Source organism: Microchirus variegatus (genome assembly GCF_963457635.1).
Source record: "Microchirus variegatus genome assembly, chromosome: 4".
Taxonomy (NCBI): Eukaryota; Metazoa; Chordata; class Actinopteri; order Pleuronectiformes; family Soleidae; genus Microchirus; species Microchirus variegatus.
Window position 1 is genome coordinate 8,452,635 of NC_139805.1, and position 23,367 is coordinate 8,476,001.

The window sequence follows — 23,367 nt, forward strand, 5'->3', positions numbered from 1 at the left end:
ACTGTGTGCTGTTTCACGTGTGTTGTCTTTAGGGGACAGGGGACAAGTGAATTATGCCCTGTAGCTGATGGTCACACTATGACAGTGGTTTGCTCTCTGGCAGACTTACACCTTAGTCAGCAGAATGACAGAAAACAGTGTGTGTGTGTGTGTGTTTATAGCTTCTGTTGCTGTTAAGGGCTGTAACAGCTTCAAGTTGTGTATCCTGCTGAATGGGGAAAAGCCACAGAGCCCCTTTTCACTGAGAGGTTCTGTGACGTACAAAGGACTATTAAAGTAGACCCTTAAAAATGTATTCCTTCAAATTAGGAAAAGAACACAAAGTGTTCTCTGTGTTGCTAATGGTATTGATGAACAACATGTTTGGTTTACCGGTTCCTCTGGGCTTTTATTAGCCTGTATTGTCACAACACATGATTGCTGGACCTCTGTAATTAGGCTTTTATAAACTAGAGTAATGACGAGTCAGGTCTTTGCCAGGTCTTTGCCTTCAGGAATGAAAAAATGAAAGCAAATGTTGCAGATGGTAAATGTCACTGCTTCCACTGCAATAAAGACTCGTCCAAGTGTCCCACAGGGTGCTGGAAGAAGCCAGCATATTAAGAGCATAATTTTCCCATACTGCCACATCTTATCATGTTCACAACACACAGTATTGTACATAGCACAGCAATGACAACGCTTCTGCCATGCAGCAGCTTGTGAACCTCCGCTGTTGCTGCCAAACATCAAAGTTTATTTGGTTGGAGACACAAATGGCTGTGACCTATCAACATGTTGGCCTTATCAACATGTTGGCCTTGGAATCCCTTGGTGCTGATTGTTGTGAGGGAAGGGATAATCACTCCAGGGTGAACGCGCGATTGATTTCCTGCCTGAATGTCAGTGGAGGTAAAGCTGAGTTTGCCACTGGACAGTTGCCCAGTTTGTTCCATCCCATTAGACTTCCTGTATGTTTACTTGCATGTGATTTGCAGATGCATGCATTCACAGATGAATGATGCAAGGAGGAGGCATTTGGTTTTAATTGTTTATTCTGAGCCCAGTTGGGTCCACAAATGACGTTAATAACAGATTTAGGAAACAGGACAGGATCCAGATTGTTTGTTTGCTTCAGTCGTTCCCACTCTTGTTTTTATCAGACTTGAAAGTGTTTTTGTTCACGTTAAAGTCATTCACATTGCATCTGTAATGCCATTTAGGTGAAAACATTAGAATGATTTCTTATATACCTTCCAGAAGACCATATAAAATACGCTGTTACTTTCCTGTCAGTATCCAATGTTCTTTACATGCTTCATTTTTTCACCTGAAATTTAGGGAGATGGACTCACCGTCTACAGGTTGTTGGTCTGTGATAGGGCCACGGACCATTCACACTCATATTCACACCAGTAAATTAACATGCATGCACAAGAACTAGTACTAGGAACCAGGGACTGTACCTTCCCAGGAACTTTGTTTCCACCACAGGAACCAGGAACTCACTGGATGCTCAGGGTAATACTAAAATACGCTCCATCTAGATGATTTTCTGAACTATTTTAGAGTTTCCAATTAAGCTAAACTGAATCTGCTTAACTTTGGACTGTGGGAGGAGAGCAGAGCCCACACAGACAAAGGAAACATGCAAACCCTTAACATAAAAAAGGCAAACTGAACCAGAATTTGAACCAGGCACATTGTCTCTTAAGCACAAATGATGCATCCTTGAATAAGGCACCAGTTCCCCAAGGGCTTTCAACAGACACTGGCAGAATAAGAAGATGCTCTCATGTCTGATAACTATTTTGACTGGTGCGGTTGTATCTAACAGTGTATAGAAGCTCTTTCAGATTTGGATAAAAAATCAATCCCTTTAAAAAACAAAGGGACCATAGAGCAGCAGCCAACTCCTTATCACTATATGTCAGATAGAGTTTAACCAATTACATTTATTTAATCTGCTCACAGATGTTGAGCAGCAATGGTTTTCCAAGGTGCCGATGCAGAGAAGGTGGCTATGGTGAAGAGAACCACAGCCAAAATAGTCTAAAGAGTGCTTACAACAGCCATGGGAACTTGTCCCATAAGGAAAGAGATGTCAGCTTTTCCATCTCTGAAAAGTTTGGCCTGAGAGCCGCGTTCCATTCAGAACAGCCAGACACATTTCCATGTTAGTTTTAAAAAGCGTCTCTCATCACCGCAAATGTTCCTACACTCCACCTTGAGGATTTACAAGGATGCCAAAATCTGGGTTATTTGGAAAAAGACTTTGTCCTTTTGTGTATGTTATTGTGTGCTTTTCAACAGGTCGCATATAGGTTGCTAAGAAAATAAATTAAAATCCTCATTGCCAATTGCATAAAATTGGCAAAGACAATATGCTTACATGTTTTACTTAAGAAAAACAACAGAAAGCTCTCCATAATAGAGTTGTTTAGGGCATTTTAGCACTTTATTAAAGTTAATCTTAACTTCTAATTTGGGGCTTTTACCTATAGACAACTTGAAGGATCGTCATAAAACAGTTCAAACTGTATCCTTTTTCAAAAGGCAAGGATCCTTTTTAATTGCCCTCTCTTCAACAATGGAACCCTTGTTTTACAATGTGCATGACTGCTGTGTGTGTGTGTGTGTGTGTGTGTGTGTGTGTGTGTGTGTGTGTGTGTGTGTGTGTGTGTGTGTGTGTGTGTGTGTGTGTGTGTGTGTGTGTGTGTGTGTGTGTGTGTGTGTGTGTGTGTGTGTGTGCGCGTGTGTGCGTGCGTGTGTGTGTGTCTGTTTGCAGCCCCTCATCAGGCTCATTCCACAGCACAGCTGCCGTGGCTAAAGTCTCACAGTTTGACTGGTGAGGGGGCTTAGCTTCTCATTAATGGATAGAACAAAGTAAACTAAGCAACAGCGGCGACAGAACACTGTAAGAGCTACATGTATTCTGTACACCACAGGCCACAGGTTTTCACTCTCTTGTGCTGGGGCTACACTTTAATGGTGTAGAGCTAAAGTTTGAAAAATGTGGCCCGCGGGCCAAATGCAGCCCTTCATTCGACTTCATGCGGCCCGCCACTTAATATCAAGTTATAATATAATCTTTTTTTTTTTCAGCTTAAAAACATTTTAATTTTGAACTATGTATTGCTCCATATTAACACAGACACTCTTATTTTGAAATTCTGTGAAATGCTGAATACAAATATTGTTATTGCGATATCACGATCACCCACCCATACATCTTTTGCAACTTTTGTCAAGCAATACTATCAGACCAGACTGAGGGAACATTTGTGTATAAACTGGCAGTGCATGGATGGGCAGGTCTCATGGATGGTCTCACTTTACTTGTACAATACTGCTGTTGCCATCTATCTGTCTTTATGTAAAATAAACCTTGCAAGACTGTTGCTGTACTGAAAAATACAAAGAGAGAGTCATGTGGAGCAGTTATAGGCTCAGTAAGCATTGTGCGAACTCATCTGACTATGATTGGAATTAAAAAAACGATGCGCCACATATGGTGTTTCAGAGTTCTGAGTCAACACGAGCTATATCAGCTCTTTGCTCTGTCATGTGTGACAGAAATAATTGGATGTGTTTTCAGAGCTCCGTGTTCTTATCAGGTACAAAAAAAACACCTTTTGTAAATAACATGAATAAACAAGGGAAGTATGGATCATCGTATCTAAGTTGAGAAAAATGTCAAGATTGCAGTTCTAATCTTCCTTTTATGTTTTTTCCTTCAATACTAGTCCGTCCGTCTTTCTCACATATCCTCCTTTATTCTTCCCTTTCCCTGTCAAATAAATATATTTTCTTTCCTGCAGTTCTCCTCAGCAGCTTTAATCTGGACATCCGTGAGCATTTGCCAAAACTAATATTTGGCTCTCCAGAAGAATTTAGGGAAACAAGAATGCCTGAATGTTATTCATCAGATGGAGACTCCAGCCAGTGGCTATATTAATCACATCGCTTCTTTTTGTTGTTTCTCTGCAGAGATTGGACCTGTAACAATCACAACAGACCCAAAGAAGTTCCAGTATGAGCTGAGAGAGCTGTACGTTCAGGTGGGTTCACAGATGAAATTCATCAAATGGAGGAGACAGTTACCGTGGTCTGGACACAGAGGGTCATAGGGCCTTGATAAAAGCTGCAAAGTCTGGTCATGCCAGACACGTGGGTCAGGATGTTTGTGAGCAAGGCACTGTTTTCATCAGTCAACATTGTGCAATTAAAAGACATCTCAAACTGAAACACATTTTATTTGTTGTACATGATTTATACAATGAAGTGTGACAATTTAATGTGTTCACACTTCATATAATATTGCCAGAGGGTCAAACATTCGAAGCCTTCGTCATATGTTGACCCAGGAATTTGAAAGTGGAAAACATTGTTCTCTATCGTGTTTATTTTCCCCTCCTGCGCCATTGCAAACAAATGTCTAAACAAAAACATACCACGGCTAGACAACTAAACAGAGTACTGCCAAGTTTGTGTGAGAGAAAAGAAGACATTGTGCAGGAACTTTTCCTCCTTACCCATTAGGCATGCAGTGAAACTGCAAAACCAGTATTTGTTAAGTTTATGAATGACAGTGACAGAGACCAGTAGCATTCAGAAATACAGTATATGTTTTTAATAAAGATTTTGGCAGGTTTTTGTGCATTTTTGGCTTATGGTGTTGTCTTCATCTAGTCTGTGAGTGTTTGCTCTGCATAGCATGGAAGAGATTCAGTTTCGTCTCATTGGCTTCTTCATAAAGAAGTCTGTTTTTCCTCATCTCACCTGGGCAGTCCTTGAAAGTAGTGCATGGAAAATTCTGATAGGAATTGACTTTAAATTTAACATTTTCTGTTGTTATGGTTGTCACTGTTGGTCTGTCTCTATTAAAACGATTGTGAAACCACTGCGCAAACTACAAAACAAGATAACCCCAATTGTGGTTAGCATAACAATGTTAACATAACATCCAGATGGATTCTGCGATGTGACATCTTGCCACCTGCACACGTTTCAGTGGTATTATAAGAAACACCATGACGCCATGGGCTGCACAATGACCATTGACAGTTGTGTACACAGTTCAGTCATATTAAAATGAGAGTATGTCTCATTGCCATTCATGTGTACTTAATTCCACACTCTATTCGAATACATTTTATTATCTGGAGCATGTACAATCAACACATACAGTGCAGTCACAAAGTCTAGAATCTGACAGTTACATCACAGACTGATGGAAGCAATTCTAATTTGCTGCAATCTGAGACACAAAGGATCCACTTGCAGCCACAAAGGCAGGGAGTAGAACTGTTGTTGAGTGGTAGTGGTTAGCACTGTTGCCACACAGCCAGAAGGTGCTGGGTTTGATTCCTTGTCTGGGACCTTTCTGTGTGGAGTTTGCATTTTCTCCCTGTGGCTGCGTGGGTTTCCTTCAGGCTCTCTGGTTTCCTCCAACCTTCCAGACAAGTTGGTCTATTGTGGCGATTCACTGAGTTGCAGCAGGTCTGATCTGTTATATTGTTGTGCAATTTCAGTTGTAAAATGACAATAAAGATCCCTTTCATTCCTTTCCCTTGAGTGCTGGTGCAAGTTTCAGTGAATATCATATATGAACCCTTTGAGGGAGGAGATGTTAGTCAGAACACAAGTGCATGGGGTTATCAGGCTTAGTGCTGGGGGGGCAAGAGGTGAAATGAGGAGTTGCTTTTTGGCCAAATTGGAGATGTCGGGGTTTGGAGGAAATGGAAGAATCCTGTCTCTTCACCTTCTGCCCTTCTGGTCTAAAAAAAATGAGTCACTTCGTTCCAGATGTTACTCATTGGGGGTGATGCATCAAAGATAGTTGTTGAACCCCTCAGACAGACAGATGCGTGCCCATAGGAATGCTGTCGAAAACATTTCCTTTTGACCCCATTAGTCAGAGAGAGAGAGTAGTTGATGTGGACAAGAAAAAGAAAATACTTTTTATATTTAGAGCTTGTTTTAATCAAGATTATTTCTCATCCTTTTGTCTTTTTGTAAGTTTATTACATGTTGTTACTTTTAAGCTTCAGACCACTAGTTATAGTTTTTAGGTGCGTCCATGTGAGCCGATTGAAAGCCAAGAACCTTTGTCTGCTCTTAATTTTATTTTTTTCATTAAATCTTATTTAGTTAGAGAAGTTGCATCCTAGAGAAACATTATGGACACACATAGCTTTGCAGATTCTCATTCATCCTGGGGTGGACATAAAAGTCACTGAATCAATTGCAACTGGACTTTCTTGGAGGCATTTCTCATTGAAGATCAGCCTGAAGCCTTTTTGATGACCGGTGACACATTGACATGTCCAGATCCTACTGATTCAGTGACTGTTGCATAAACAACATAATATTTAAGATTTAAATCATCAGTTGCTGATGGGTAATTCGGAACACTGTGCACATCTTCTAAACACATCCATACATGTGTATTTGAATGCCATATGCTCATGACATCCATCTCTTTCTCAGGGAGGTGGGGACTGTCCAGAGATGAGTATTGGTGCCATTAAGATTGCTTTGGAGATCTCCTTGCCGGGTTCCTACATTTACGTCTTCACAGATGCCCGATCTAAAGACTACAAGCTGACCCATGAAGTCCTGCAGCTCATTCAGCAGAAACAATCACAGGTTTATTTTTTTGTTTTACTTAAACTTGGTTTACGGTTTAATGTTAAAGAGATCACATTTTTCATATGTGCATGTTCTTGTGTGTAGGTGGTGTTTGTGTTGACCGGGGACTGTGATGATAGGACACATGTCGGATACCAGGCGTACGAGGAGATTGCCTCCACCAGCTCTGGGCAGGTCTTCCATCTAGATAAGAAACAGGTCAACGAGGTGAGAACATCTTCCAGAAACAAAAGTTTTGAGCACCAGATCTGGTCTCGGCTTTTCGGAGTCAGATCATCTTTTTTTTTTTTCTTGCATTCCTTTGATACTATGACGTTTTGAGCTTACTGAACTCTGTTGGATATTAGTCTGAAATCACAAATCACTGCTCCCTCACCTTCAACTGGGTCTGTGTCTCACTCACACAATAGCAGTGGGATTCTCCACAGGGACGTGAATGAAATAAAGGAGAAGGACATGGGAATGTCAGACACTTCCTGATGAACACTTTGTACATGTTCGGATGATGAGGCAAAAGCAGCTGTTAGTGCTTTCAGAGAGACACGGTTGTGGTTATGGCTCTGGCTCCGTTCAGAAACTTGGTGCATTCTGGTGAACCAGCCCACGTTCACACCAGTTTAAGAGAAACCAAAGTGGGAGGATGTTACTCTGCGTTACTCATGCGGAAGTAAACACAACACCAACAAAGTGGGAACCAACTTTTCAGGTTGAGAAACAATTTTTGTTTGGTTTGAACACACCGGCTGGTTCAAAATTAGGATCTGGAAGCAGAACCGGCACGGAGCCCTGCTGTTGGGAATGGGCTATCTGTGCATGTGTGTGTGTACATTAAAAATGATCTGCATTTCCTATCCATTGCTGTAGGTCCTCAAATGGGTGGAGGAAGCCGTGCAGTCATCCAAGGTCCACCTGCTGTCCACTGATCACTCCACTGGGGTCAGCAACACTTGGCAGATGCCCTTTGACCCCAGCCTCAAGCAAATCACTGTGGCTCTCAGTGGCCCAGCGCCTAATATTGAGATTAAAAACCCTCAAGGTAAGATGATTGCTCTATGCAGACAGTATATGTACAGAACTGTACTGTATTGGTATTCTTCAATGTATGTATGTATTAGCACATAGTACACAGATAAGTTACAAAGGGGCAAGACAAGACATGAAAAATAAAAGGTTGAAAAACTGTAGTTTGGTAAGTTCTAAAAGGAAACAAATGTCTGTTGCATTCAAACCATTGTTAAATGAGTTCACACAATGCTATTAAGCCAGTCTCACTGTGTTCCTCAGTAGAGCAGTGTTTAGATCTCCTTCCCGTACTGCACATAGAAAGTGATTTGTTTTTTGCCAAGACTGACTGAGGCAAAGGAAACTTTGGTAAAGCATGACAGCTGTAAACAGGTTGGAGTATGACTGAAAACACAAGGAAGCCCACACAAAAAGTTTCAGAATAAGAATCTACTGCTCAGAAAATGCAGTCATTCAGCAGTTTGATGGGATAAATGCTGCCAGTATCTACAGTACACACAAACTCATGTCATGTCTGATATAGCTTGGGAGAGTCCATTTTCAGGTGAAGGATGCTGCGTACAAATACAATCACCAATAGTTACACACTGCAGCTTTAGAGGTGTTGACTCTTTTAACACCAAGAGTTAACTTCTGATGTTGGTGTCCACAGAGGGTAGAAACTGCTATGTGGTATAAACTAAAATCCATTCCAGATCTTTCATTCAACGACAGAAGTGCACAGTATAGCCGCAAATAATTAATGTTTGGCCTTTAGGAAAGATTGTGGAGGTGGGTGACAGCCTGACCGAGCTCCTGCACATCCCCAACTCTGCCAAAGTCGTCAACATCAAGGACCCGCAGCCTGGGATGTGGACTATCAAGGTAAAGTAAAAGTTTTAAGCTTCTTCTAGCATTTCCCAGAAGTGGGCTCTCCTCAAAAGCTATTTACTGGTTCAGTAGTGCAACTATGGAATGAGGTCATGATTCACACCCTATGAGGAAGATCTTTAGTTGAATAACTGCAGTAATAAATCAGCATGTTCAAATACAGTGATGCATAATCAATTTAACATGCTGATGTTGTGTGGTCAAAGCATCTCCCAGGAAACAAAACCGTGACCACAAATGCACATATGAGTCTTTGAGTTCCCAAGATTTTTAAGGCGAACACCACGACTGTCAACACGACCTTCTACAACACGACCTTGTTTGGGCCCTGATTGCTGTTGTGTACTTGTTTGTTGAGTGTCAAGTGTTGGCACCCTGCTGCTGGGGTAATGCAAAAAAAAAAGGTCACACATTTGACTGCCCACACTGTCGAATCCAGATGTTGGGAAATGACAAGCATTTTTACCTGAGTGATTTGTTGAAGGGGCCTCAGTGACCCTGTATTCTCTGTACACCCCTGCTGGGATTCTCTCCCTCATCTCGACATAGCTGTGTTTTGTGTTAGCACTCGGCTGATTTATGGGAATTCAGACGGGATGAAAATCTGTGTCAACGATCAAAATGCTGATTTGCATATTTGCTCTCGATACTCCCATTATTTTAAGACCTTCATTACTCTGTTTGCTGTCTCCTCTTGTTTTCTTATGTTTCCTTTTCACATCTTTATAATCTGTTTTCAAGAGACATTACAGGCAGTTTTGTGAGCATAATATACTGCACATAATGCAGCATTCATCTGTTCACCTGTGTTTTCAACAACATTCAGAATTTGAATATGAAATAAGACATTGGTGTAATGGACTGAGGTTGATTTGGGAGATAAGATTAATTTATTCAATTTATGTCTCGGGTTCATTCCATGCTGGATTCTCTCACTTAACATTTAAAACATTACGTGACCCAAACCCTGATCGTGTTTTTTCCTCCTGTATGATAGGAGGACTGCAAAACATTTCCCCCAGTGTGCTACATAACCACTGGCAGACCTCTTTCATTTTATGATTGATTGCTTACATTGGATTCTTTTGGCTGCACAGCACTGTTTTCTGTTAAAGCTTTATATATAGACCGTGTCCTCTGCCTCTGACTGAGGGCTGTGCTTTCAGACTTTATAGTGACCTGGTCTTACAGATGTGATGAGGAATATTTAACAGCATCGGTGCACATGTCGTCTTATTTCTGCCTCCCTCTGTGCGTCTTCTTTAACCACTTCCTGTCACTATCATCTTTCGTCATACATCTTCCTCTCAACACATTCACTCCTCACATACTCTCCCTCAGTGGAGTGCATCGGGATTTGCTGTTCTCTCTCGCTCTCTCTGGCCCCATTTCATTGTGTTTTTCCCATTTCGCCTCTTGGACACTGTCTTTTCCATCTTCAGCCCCCCACAACACTACCTGGTTTCCATACTAAAAATATCTCCCTTTTTTTAACTGTGCTTCCCAAGATATCCAAAGAAATGTGGATAAATGCTTTAGTGGGAGTTTACTGTTCTTCCATGCTGGTTTTCAGTAACACTAATGAGCCATGACATGTTTGTGTCAAACCCAGATCACATTTAATCCTTTTTAATATACCTTTAATTAGATACTCACTCTCCCCATCATATTTAAAGATTTCTTTTTACACTTTTGCTGTAACAGTGGCCTGATTCCGTGTGTTGGCCTGCTTGTTTAAATATGTTCTCAGATGAGAGGCATCCAGGTGAATTTTCTTCATGTTGCAGTGACCTCAACGTTGTCATGTGCACTTAAACTTCATAGTCCATTTTATTGCCCATGATTGCAGTTTTGGAAGCTTGCTGTTGTAAAAGCACACAGGCAAACAGAAAAGACAAATGGGGTTGACATGTTCCCATTCCCACGATCTCACTTTCTCTATCTTTTAGCATAGGACACAATCAAATCAATCACTCACTCATCTTCTACCGCTTTATCCTCCACATAAGGGTCGTGGGGGTCGCTGGTGCCAATCCCAACTGACATAGGGTGAAAGGCGGGGTAATCAATGCTTCAAATAATTTAAGTATTTGAGGAAGAAGAATAAGCAATGCGGTCATTTTTAAGGCAGGGTTTCTCAAACATCTATCATGTATGTGGGCCAGTGGGTCTCTAGGACCATGAGTGAGAAATCCTGCTTTCAGTTTTCTTCTACTTAAATAATAGACAAAGGCCAAATGTGCCTGACCCTCATATTTAAAAATAATAATTATACTAAATAAATAAAATAAAAATACTTGTGGGAATAAATGTGATCATAGGCAGCCAAGGTCTGTGGAACCAAGAGCGGAGCAGTTCACTTTTGGGTGGGTGTGAAACGGAAATGAGAGCTTTAATGACAGGGACTTCTTTTTTGTTAAGACATGACCTTTAAAGGACCTCTCCCCTTATTATGGCCTCATTTACAACTAACTGAAGACCCGGGATTCTACAGCAGCTATTAGGGCAGGGTAGATGACTACAACTTGCATTGTGTTTTATGATGGCCGGCATTAGCATTGAAGTTTAGTTTGGCTCCTCTTTGTTCTGGTGTTACCTCATCCTGTTTGAACATTTCACGATTAGCTGAGCTGTTGTTGTCTGTCTCAGTGGACCTTTCTTTCTTCATCATCAGCAATTAAAGTTAATGTGCGGTAGTGTAAAGTCGGTCATCTGAAAATACAATAAATCTGCACGGTGTCTTTCATTTCATGCAACTGCAAATGACAGTTTAGGTTTGAATGCCTCACCGTGCATTGTGACTCAATGTCTGTGACACCCCCGAGGTGTTCGACTTAAGGTGAGGAGTTTCCACCTCTCACCAACCTATACTTCACTGTAATTACTCTGTCTCTATTTCTGAAAGGCTTCAAAAGAACTCTGAGCAATGAGGACCACACAAGCCACCCACCATTCTCTGATTATAGTGGTCGTGTTTGTGAAATTAAAGTATGAATGTCAGACTGAATGGGTCACCTCTGAACTGTGGATGTTTTATAAGCTGAGGCGTGAGATACTTGACAGCCAGTCGTATCTTAAGTGTCTTGTCTATACACGTGGAGACAGTTGGCACACAACAGGCAACAGACAACAATCCCAGTGTCTGTCATTTAAAGCACTCTGATGCCTTAGATGCAGCAACTGTACTTATCGCTTAATTCTCTCTTACGTCCTTCTATAAATTGTAAGTATTATATTAAGGTTCTAGGCAAAATATTGACTTGAATCTCTGTTTTTTTTAATGCAGACCTCTAGTGATGGAAGACACTCTGTTCGTATCTCTGGCCTCAGCACCATTGACTTCCGAGCCGGGTTTTCCAGAAAACCCACGCTGGACTTAAAAAAGACCTCTAGTCGGCCAGTTCAAGGTCAGTGAGCGCAACCTTTCTAAATCGTAAAAGAAAAGGACACCACAGCTGTTTTCCCTATCACCTGTTGTCTTCACTTATATACTGTAGCTGTGTCAGCAGCAGTTGATATAGTCTGTGGAATTTCATTTAAATTGTCCAGGTATTCCCACCCATATCCTGATCAACACCACTGGACTTTCCCCTCCTGCGCGGGCTGACAGGCTGGAGCTCCTGTCAACCACGGGCACCGTGATCAAAACCCTGCCAATCCGCTACTACCCTGAACGGCAGCCGTACGGCCTGTGGAACATTACAGAGTTTATTCCACCCAATGAGGCCTTCTTCCTGCGAGTGACAGGATATGATCATGATGGTTATCTGTTCCAACGAGTCTCAAGTGTGTCTTTCTCCAGTATCATACCAGGTCAGTGATGCTAGTAGTAATTAGCCAGTGATGCTAGTAGTAAGTAGCCAGTGATGCTAGTAAGTAGCCATGTTAAAAATACATTTATGGTACATACCAAGCTGTTTTTCTTTATCTCTCTCTCAGGTGCTCCAAATGTGCAAATGCCAGCAACAACTCATGGTTACTACCTGCAGAGAGGAGCTGTTAGCTGTCAGGTAGAGAGCCTGATCCCCTTCACCCTGCGCTTTACCAGGGATGGAAGACGTCTTGGTGTGGACCAACTTTTCAGGTGAGCAAGGCTGCTCAGGAGCTTTATTTTTTATATCAAGCAGTACAGTTTGGTTCAGTCGATATATTATGGGGGGGGGGGGGTTCTAGCATTATCCGGCTCTGCTCAACTTGGCGCTACAAAATATTTTGGTACCTAGCTGATGCTTATTTTGGTACCTGCTCTGGCGAGATTCCAAGCGAGCTGAGCCGATACTAAAATGTGACAGACGTCCAACAGAGGTTGGTCAGAGAGTGGCGTCACTGGAAGAATCATGTCCAACACAAGAATCAAGCCCGCGAAGAGCGTTACTGCGAGCATATATAGCTGCTATCCACAAAACAGCCGAGTGCACCATCACTTCGATGTCCTTCGTCGTTTGTGTTGTGTATAAAAAACAACGTCATGGCGTCCTGCTACTAGAGGTTAGAGCTAGACAAGACTGCCAGAGAATCACTTCAGTGCGATCGATAAAACACTCCACAGCCTTCTTTCAAATAAAGCTTGTCTTCTCTTTGTAATAAACAGTCACATGTCAAGAAGAACAAACACACAATGCTGGATGTCTACCGTCTTCCTTCTGTCAGCTGCATTCTTCTTTTTTGTGGAATCGATTGCGGGTCATGCTGTGACGCAGGAGTATGACTTCATGCTATTCATGTAGCTGATGCAGCTATCACCATTCAACCCACATACTCTGTCATGCAAATTCAAGCCAGATCAAGATGCACTTTCCCACACAGCACCGTTGAGCTGAACTACACGGTACCACTTGGTGGAAACAAGGTTTAAGATCCCAGAAGTTACTTACTGTATTTGTCCTAGTGGACAGAAATTACAGAACACAGACCTGAGATACACGTAAAGGTTTCAATGGTTGATATACTGTGGTTAAGAAAGTGGGTTTGGATGAAGAGGAACACGCATAGACAACACAGAGCAACAACACAAGGAACAACTTAATCCTGACGTGGCTGTAGGTCTGGTGGAAAAGTGCATACCTCTGCGCTGCTTAGCATTGTATCCCTCTTCTATATAATGTATTTTTGTCAAAAAATCATTTATGCATGCTGCACACATCTGGCAAACATCTGTCCCAGCCATCGTGTTAGCATTTCACTCAATTATTTCAGCAACATGTGGCCAGTCAGAGCTGTACTCTGCAAAGTTACTGCTCCTCTACTACCTGAGCAGGTTTGGAAGGGGAAAAAAATCAGTCACACAGTCATGTTCAAACTGCGGGGATCCCCTTCCCCACAGACTCATAGCCTTCGCCAAGAGACATGCTGTTCTGACCAGGAGAATTACCTCTGTAGCTAATAACAAATAGTTTGTTAATTTTAAAAGCTAGTAGTGGAGTTTCACCAAATCAAGTAATGAGGTAGTAGCACATTTGGAATAATCTAAAAATACATGTATTGAACTCTCTTCTTTCTCTAAATCTCCCACGACACTTGATTCCAGTGAGTCTGACAATGCATCGTGGGAAATAGCCAAGGTAACGCTGAAGGACGAGGGCTTCTACGAGTGCATTGCAGTCAGCAGTGCAGGAACTGGAAGAGCTCGCACCTTTCTGGATGTTTCAGGTATGTACACATACAAAATAGGTGACTTTACCATCATTTACCTCCTCCAACAGTGTTGTGTTTATGACCAGGTTTGTTAGTGAGTGGCCTAATATGTGCTGGGAATGTAGGTCATAACAATGTGGGAAACTGAGCAACAGTTGTGGAGGTTGGTGTTCTCTTTTCTCAAGTATTTAGTATTTATTTGATTATTTATACTGCACCAAGTCCATTATAAATCTAAGATACGTGCAACAACATGCATACACACATGCAACATTTAACAAAAGCATAACAGTAAGTAAAACAAAAAAGGGCAGAATAGCAGATGTAATGTATTGCAAAAGAAGTGTTGATAGCAGTCAACTGTAGTTTGTGTTAATTAACAGTCTGTGCTGAGGTAACCCATAATGAGCCATGACTGTTATTATACTCACAGTATAACGAGTGGTTGATTAATCTACTAATTTAAGGTTTTGTCATTATTAATGTCCTGTGTCGTGTTTGGAAAATAACACTTGGATATTAAGACACAAAATACCTTGAGTGAAATGGTGCTTCAGGATTATGTTTCTGTCACGCTCAAGAGGTTTATACACACACAAACATGCACACATGCTGAGATTCTAAGTGCCCGTCAATGATGGTTTTACTCCGTCATGGTCTCTTGCTGTGGATCTCAAGCAGAGAACCTGTTTGACGGCTGATTTAATATGAGACTATGGACAATTTGAGCCCATCTTACAGCACCATGTAATTCATGCCTCACAGTGATCATGTCACAGGGTTTATGTATGTGTGGTGTATGTGCCTCATTTGTAAAGTGTGGGTATGACGTAAGAGGAGAGGACTTAAATAAGGGTTCCAGGTTGTGCAAGAAGAAAAATAAAAAATAGGTGAATATTATGCTATAGCTCGGGAACACAGTTCCAGCTCAACAGCAGAGTGTAACCACAACTATTCACCAGTAACCACAATAATAAACGCGTAACAATTTATGACTCTGTGAGCTGTATGTTGTTAAAGCTTTGAGCGCACACCAAAGGGAATATATAGTGATTTATTCCTTGATTTCCATCACTGGGCGAAGTAAATGTATTTTGCCTTTCCCCCGAAATTCTCTGTGGTGCATTTACTTTTTCAATCAGAACCATTTTCCATGATGAGACACCAGAACTGACACCACATGAGTCCAAACAGAGTCAGCAAGTCTCCTTTTCAAAAGTTTCATAAAAAAAAAAAGAAAAAAGCCTCTGCTTCACTGGAACACCATCAACCTGATGAATGCCAAGCAGCAGGAAAGACGTGGTGCGTGGAGAAAAATAAAGAGAGTGAGAGGTGGTTGAAAGACGCTTTTTGAAACAGTAGAAGGACAGAGGATCTGTTTAATGTTTGATTTTAACCTCGGCACTGCAGCTAACACTCCAAGGATGCAGATGCGTCCAACTGTTACCACTTATCACGTCTCTAAAAGGAGGTGAAATGAATATTCCTCAGCCACAGCTTTGTTAGTGGGCCAGCTATATTCTTTACAGAAGGAAAGGCTCTCACATAGTACGCACATGAAACTCGTTCATCTGCCAAATTAATGTCATCCTAATCTCACGGAGCCAAACCCTCTGCTCGGGTTTTAGTGTTTGATGATCAACATGGGCTAAATCATTGATTCACATAATTTTAGCTTGTGTCGTTCTCTTTTAGTCAAATTTGAGCAGCTGTCAAATGCATGAAGTGAGGCAGCTTCTCACCATGTGTGATTAAATGTTCTGTGTTCGTAGTTTTTAGGAATAAAGCAATACATATTTAGGTTAAAAAAAATCTGTTATAGACTTGAATGTGGAAATCTGTAATGTTGTGTCTCATGAGTGAAAAATACTTCATGTACAGGTGTTTGCTCTGAACTTTTCTTTAAGGTCCCATATTATGCAAAATCAACTTTTTAATCATTTAAATCAGGGGTTCTTTAAGTTTTGATACCTGAGGACCAATTAAGGAACCCAACATTGGACTGAGGGCCGCCAAAGGAAAAAAAACAGAAATAAATCCCATTTGTAATAATTTAAATGACCAGATCGCAGTTCTACAGTTTACACTTATTGGTCTGTATCCAGTAATGTCCAATAAACATTTAACAAGCTTAGTAGCTCCTGGACCAATGATTTAAATCCTTATATTTGGGACTCTGGAGGTCCTATCATTCGGCAAGTGTGAAAAAAGATGACTCACTCATGTTTTTGTGGTCCTCCTCAGTCTAAGTACAGGAGATAAACTAACACGATGTTGACTTCCGTGATCATTGAGACGTCACAGTGCGCTAAATTCCTGGAATTGTTGTCTCGCAGAGCTCCGCTTTGTCCGTAAATGTGAGAGTGTTGGTGGGTGCAACGGTATCTGAAAACCGTAAGTCCAGGAAAAGATCTATTCTTGGCTCCACAGTGCAACACAGAGTTCTACACTTCCAGCCTCAGAGGATTTATCTTTCCAGTGGATACATGTTATATACAGTATGACGGCAATGTGCCTGCTAGAGCCTGCAAATGATCACTTTTCCAAATGCTAACTGCTGTTAGCTCCCAGTAGCCTCTGTGACTGATGTCATTTCCTGTCCCTTAAGTTTCTTTTTTTTTTTTTTTTTTTAAAGAGATACTACTAAACAGAGCATTCTGAACAGGGTTGTTTTAGCAGGGTGATTGAACTGCTGTGGTGCTTCATCCTGATGGTATTTTGACCAAAGCATGTCACAGAGATGTTCATTAGGACACCAGGGAACTAGGTTAACTTGGAAAAATAGGGTATAATATGACTCCTGTAACGATGCAAACTTTCTGACCACAACATTATGTCCTCATTCTGCAGAGCCGCCTCCAGCCATCACAGTCGAGGGGAACGTAACCTCCGTCCCTGGCTCCCGTGCTGTCCTTACCTGCCATGTTGTTAGCACAGTCAACTTCAACCTCACCTGGCTGAGAGGCGGTCAGGAGGCCCGTCTGGATTCAAAGGTGCAGGTCCTGACCAACCTCTCCCTGCAGGTGTCCCCTGTGACCCCAGACCACGCTGGCTGGTACGAGTGCATTGCTATGAACGAAGGAGGGGTGACTGCAGAGCGAGTTTACCTCAGTGTGCAAGGTGAGTGGAAGAGTAAAGAGTGGTGGAAAGAGACATTTGATGTTGGAAGATGTTGAGTTTTCAGAAACAGAAAACCTTTTAAGCAGAAGTTGAACTAATGATGTAAATATGAATATTTTATTTCCACATACAGTAGTGTTCAAAAGCCTCAATTAGATTTGTAGTTTTAACAGTGGTATTATGACTATATAAACGTTCTCTATATTTTTATGAGGCTACAACCAGAAAATACATATGTTTGCAGTATTAAGATATCAAAAACAAATTCAGAAAACTCCTGACTCTCTTGGGCTTGAGCATTACACGCACATGTTGGAAGATTGCTAACATATGGTCAAATTTTAGTCACATATTTTGACAGATATTAAGTCATAATTAAGTATCAGCAAGGCCAACAACAAAGCCAGTGGTGGCAGACTTTAGCACAGCAGAGTTTGTTTATGCACACATACGTATTTGTGTGACTTCACCCTCGGTATGTGTGTCCTGACATATTCTGTGTGTTTAAACCATGGGAGAGCATGGATTTTGGCGAGCAAAAGCTCCTACCCAAATAAACGATCTTCTCCCATGTGCCGCCATCTCCCCTGCTCCCCATAATTCACCCTAATTCTTTCTCAGAAGTGTGAAAATGATTTGTGTCTTCTGTCTCTTAGGCAGTTTTCCATCTCTGGACAGTTCTTATAATCTTGTTCCTAACACTTCACTGAGCATGAATTTGGAGTAGTTGGTCATAGAGGAGGTAGAGCATCGCTGACTATGTCAAGCCCACAGAGGGTTCCTTTTCCTGTGCTTGTCCACAAAAATGGCAGCCAATATACCAGATCTGCTAATCCATCATTCAGACAGAACCTGCCGAGGAACAGAAATAAAAGACAGCAAGTACCAGTACCTAATGCAATTTGCATCCACTCCTATATTTAATGTGGAGTTCAGACTTGAGACAGACTGCATATGCTGTTTACTGTGGCCTATTTTCCCCCTTGTGTTTGCTTTCCTAATGATTTGATGCAAAAAAGGTATTTTAAACTAAATCATTACACTTTACAGGGGTGAATTAGGGAATAGTTCATTGTGAGTTTAACATGGATTGAAATGTTGTCATTGAAAAGCAAACTTCAGTGATATGGCCTGAAAAGTTGCTGGTTAAATACCAGTGCTGCAGGCAGGATTGCAGGGGAAGTCTGTCATTTGGCTCGCCTCGCTGAGTGATAAGTTGCACAGTTGACCCTAAAAGGTTTTCCCGATTTGACCTGTATATTTAAATTTTACTCTTAATTCTTCACATGTATGCCTCTATATATCACATATATGTCAGTTTTCTTTTTTAAATGCTTTTTAACACAATTTGTTAGTGCTTTTTTTTTTTGCATGATCTGTTTTTTTTCCCTAACAGCTGTTAGCAAGCCCTGCAGGGTTTCCCACTGGTCAGCCCTATCATAGTCATTAGTTTCACTTTGAAGTGAGTCGACTTTGCTGACATCTTACAACACTTGTCCAGAAAACTTGTGGAACAGAGTGCACGTCCACACTGAGCCAGCGAAATTTCCCTTTCTTTTCATTTTTCATCTCGGGTCCAAGTTAACCACACAAAGCCAAGAAACTACAACTTTGCAGTTTTAAACTATGTGATCTCATAACCCATCGGTTATATTGTCTGATGACGAATTAGCATCTGGGGACAAGGGACAGTATTTTGTAGATTCCTGAGTAGACAGCTGATATCTAGGCCAAGCCTTCTGTTTTCCGTTTGCCACTTACAGTCCAAAAGAGCAGCGTGAAGGTTTCTTTTCTCCAAACAAATGAATCTATTCTGCAAACGAATCTGGATAAATTAAGAAAGCAGACAGCTGATTCATTTCTGTCAATGGGTTCCATCTCTCTTATTCTCCACAAGGACACAAAACAGAAATGGAAACCACAAGGATTGTGTCCCTGAAATCCTGTCCCTCTACTTACCGGCTCTACATGTTCACATGCAGGATGTGTTTGTACTGATTATAAAATACGTAATCTCACCACAGTAGCACATGAGTGTTTGGTTAAGCATTTGATCAAATCACTCTCTTTTTTCCTGCTTGTTCATTTGCTGGAGCCAACTAGATTTGGATTATGTTAGCGAGCAGGGGGAAGAAAGCAGGTTTTACCAGCTGTGTCTTTGCATTCTTCACCACATGTTGGATGTGATACTTTGTTTGGTTGTTTTCCAACAGAAGTTAGCTGAAGAAGTAGCTGTTTTATCGCTGTGTTGTTTGTTACATTGTCTCAATGAAATGTGCACATTGTTGACAGCATTTTCAAAGTTAGTGCATGCTTGATTGTGGTCTGACATGGTGGCTTCCCAAGAGTTTTCTGAAATAGTTGACAAGTAGAGTTGAGGGAGAAAGGAAAGATGGTGATGTAGGGACAGATAAAGAAAGCCTTCTTCTTCTTCTTCTTTAAGGCTGCTGCTGAGTCAGGGAAGAGGAATGTGTCTTCCCTCTCAGGAACCTCCTTTGTGCTGAACTCTGAGGTGTCCTTGCCCCCTCGGGCACCATGACCTTGCAGGAGAGAGAGAGGCTCGGTTGAGCTTTAAAACAAGGACAGTGACTCTGCAGTCCCCTTCGGCGTCCTTCATTTTGACCTTGTGTTTGTTTTGTGATCAGCCTCAGGTGCCACACAGATAAAGATCAAGTTGAGTGGCAAGTTGAGGTATTTCAATTTGTTCTCAAGGTTGTAATTTATCAAAAGAAAGGCCTTTAAATTCATTGACAGCTTCTGGCACAATGTGCTGTATATGGTTTGAAAATGCGGCATCACTGCTGATTGAAGTGGAAACACCAGCACAGGTCTATACATTCCTTCATACCTGTCTGTGTCATTCAAACGTTTGAAGCTGTGACTGCTGCTCGGGAAAGGTCTGGAGATCATTTTAGCTGTGGGAATATGGCATAGAAAACAAACACTTCACGGGCTGAGTTACAAATCATGAATCAATTGGAAAATCTCCCAAGACTCCTCCACTTCTCACAGTCTGGATTCAATATCCGTCCATGTTTTGCCAGGAGAAAAGAAATGGGGGTGAAAGATATGAGTTAAAATTCACTCATATCACCATCAAATTGGTTGTATGACCATGTAGTGTTTAAAAAAGCTCTTTATGATCAAAACTTCAAATCAAATCAACGTTACAGCTCACAAATTCCTTCGTAGCGTTTACTAACCTCAGCTATTATAACTTTAAAGAGACAGTAGCTAACTGAATCATTTTTTATTATCCCTCTTTCTTTCTGTTGTCCTCCAGAGGTGCCCAGTGTTTCTGTCGAGCCTCAGCTTCAAACCTTTATAAGAGGAGATGAAGTGAGGATCAGGTGCTCAGTCAGCGGGTATCCTCCACCCCGTCTGGTCTGGACCCACAATGACATGTTCATCATGGCTTCCAGCAGGTATATAATAAAGCATAATACTTTTACATACATCTGTTTTATCTTTCTTTTTTAATGTAATTCTACAAAGTTTGCATGTGAAAGTTTTGGATGCTTTTTCAGATCTGAAGACAAAGTAATGCTATTATGTGATATTTGGTACAACTTCAAGAAATGTGAAAACCATGGTGTGTGTAAAAGTGTGTTTTCTAATACGTTAACAAACCAGAATTGGGACTTTTAACTCATGTCAGCCTTCTGTTTCACTGAACTGTGCATGTTTAGACACAGGCTGACCCCCGATGGCACACTTATTATAAGAAACATGGAGCAGAAGGATGGAGGCGCATACAGCTGTTTAGCCAGCAACCTGGCTGGAACGGACTCAATGACGTCCACGCTCACTTATATTGGTGAGTGGCACAATGCTCACACAGTGGACTGTATGCCGTGTGACGTCCACTTTCACACAGGATAAGCTTCGCTGTTTGCATGATGTGGTCCCTGTTGTGATTGTAATCTGTACTCTGTCCACAGAATCTCCCGTGGTGACTGTGGCATTAAGTGAAATACTGATCGGAGTTGGAGAAACCACAGTTATGGCCTGCTCAGCCTCTGGAGTCCCCCACCCTGAGATTTGGTGGTACAAAGGTAATGCAAAGCTGATTGCGATCCAAAACACTTTGGTCCAACTTAACAAAATGGATGAAATGTTTGGAAGAAATTAGAGTGAAGCTGAAATTTTGTCATTATTATGTAGAAGGTTTGAGTAGTTTTTAGTTTTAACATCTACTGCTCACAAATATAACACTTTGATTTGACACTAGGTGATGTTCAGCTACAACCATCATCCCTCATGGATGTGGACACTCTGGCAGGGACGCTAACCATCAAGGAGACTCAGATGGCAGATGCTGGAGATTACAGCTGTGTGGCTGTCAATCCTGCAGGCACATCATCAGGAAAGATCACCCTCGATGTAGGAGGTGAGAGCTGAACAGTAACATTTTTTTAAGTGACACAAAGAACCCAAATGTAAGTATAAGCCAATCCTTAAGCTCCTCATCTCTGTCTCTCTCTGTGAACTCAAAAAGTGTTTTTAGAATATGTTTTTTGTCATAAAGATACATAGGATGTCTTTTGCAAACATAATAAATTAGTCTTCGGTGATGCCCAATGGCAGGGTGGACTTACAGAATACTCAAGCACACAGTTTACAATGGAGATGAATGTTGACCTGGTGTAATTACTGTGTGAGCATCCATCCATCCATTATTGACCACTTTATCCTCCACATGAGGGTCGGAGGGAAACTGGAGCTAATCCCACACATTCTCACCTAAGGACAATTTAGACCAATTGTCCAATGAACCTCTGCATGTTTTTGGACTGTGGAGACAGAGAACCCATAGAAAATCCACCAAGATTCAAACCAGTGACCATCTTGCTGTGAGGCAACAGTGCTAGCCAGTACACCGACTTGTGACGCCGTGTTATGATCTAATCCAAGCCTACATGATGCACTTGATGCACCTAAATGTTTTGACCCTTACAATCTCTAAACTTGACCCCTCTAGCTGCACCCAAGTTCACTCGAGAGCCATCGGATGTGGCAGCAGACATCGGCTCCAGCGTGAGCCTACACTGTCACGCACAAGGTTATCCCGAACCAGAGGTCACCTGGCAAAGAGAGGACGGACTGGCCCTGTTCAATTTGTCCCGCACACACGGCACAGTCACACAGAGCAGGGAAGGCCTACACATTACTAGTGAGTAAATCAGTAATTGTAATAATAATAATAATAATCAGACATAATTGTATATACATTAAATACAACGGGTGTAAATTGTTCTATGCTATATTTTTCCTCTTCCTGTCAGACCTGTGGGTGGAGGATGAGACAGTCTACATCTGTGAGGCACATAACCACTTTGGCAGGATCCAGACCCAGGCCAGCATCACCGTGACTGGACTGGGTAAGAACACGGCTTAAAATATTGCAAAGGCTTAATCGGATTTAAACAATGTAGCTGATAATCTGAACATAGTTCTGGGGCCAATTCCAATTCCTATCTTAACCCTCAATCTTAACCCTTAATCTTAACTGGCCCTCAAAACCAAGTATTGAGGGTTATTTTGTCACTTAGAAATGGGACACCCCTTAAATGTAGATACGTCTTCAGACTGTGGGGGGCAGAATAACGCGAAAGCTGCGTCCAGTCTGTCAACTCCAAAAAAAGAAGAACACATTTACGTCACAATTATTTATTACGATCTGTTTGTCAGTCAAGTTATTAGGTTGTCAGTTAGTTATAAAATGATACTCATACAAATACCACAACCACGGAAATACCACAACCAAAAATTCATAATTTTTATATCTCTATTAACAAAGAAAATACTTAATTTGTAGCGTACTCGTTTCGCTGCTTTCGGCGCCATCTTTGTCTTTGCAATGCATTCTGGGTAGCCCTTGCTCCCAAGGGTGGTCTTGGAAAATCTCAATATTGAGGGCGACACAGCCCTTAAACTTGTCCCTCAACTTAATTTTTATGAGAATCTGGACAGCACTTACACTAGCGGGAGCGCACATTTTTGAGATTGAGGGTTAAGCAAGGAATTGGAATTCACCCTTGGTCTCAAAAAGACAACCATCACGTATTCACTGTGTGATTATGGAAA

The 23,367-nt window shown here is 41.5% G+C and overlaps 1 protein-coding gene across 1 annotated transcript in view; it reads left to right on the forward strand.

The window, feature by feature from the left end:
• Positions 1 to 23,367, forward strand: part of hmcn1 (hemicentin 1) — a gene marked incomplete at both ends in the record, with an annotated part of 84,621 nt that overhangs the window by 14,670 nt on the left and 46,584 nt on the right. Inside the window, 16 exons of the mRNA XM_083888370.1 lie at positions 3,970 to 4,040; positions 6,472 to 6,630; positions 6,718 to 6,840; positions 7,498 to 7,669; positions 8,414 to 8,520; positions 11,813 to 11,933; positions 12,076 to 12,339; positions 12,466 to 12,610; positions 14,054 to 14,175; positions 17,011 to 17,280; positions 20,564 to 20,705; positions 20,970 to 21,097; positions 21,222 to 21,335; positions 21,512 to 21,670; positions 22,262 to 22,453; positions 22,566 to 22,661. Of these exons, the coding sequence (XP_083744496.1) occupies positions 3,970 to 4,040; positions 6,472 to 6,630; positions 6,718 to 6,840; positions 7,498 to 7,669; positions 8,414 to 8,520; positions 11,813 to 11,933; positions 12,076 to 12,339; positions 12,466 to 12,610; positions 14,054 to 14,175; positions 17,011 to 17,280; positions 20,564 to 20,705; positions 20,970 to 21,097; positions 21,222 to 21,335; positions 21,512 to 21,670; positions 22,262 to 22,453; positions 22,566 to 22,661 (2,385 nt within the window). The remainder of the gene's footprint in view (positions 1 to 3,969; positions 4,041 to 6,471; positions 6,631 to 6,717; positions 6,841 to 7,497; positions 7,670 to 8,413; positions 8,521 to 11,812; positions 11,934 to 12,075; positions 12,340 to 12,465; positions 12,611 to 14,053; positions 14,176 to 17,010; positions 17,281 to 20,563; positions 20,706 to 20,969; positions 21,098 to 21,221; positions 21,336 to 21,511; positions 21,671 to 22,261; positions 22,454 to 22,565; positions 22,662 to 23,367) is intronic.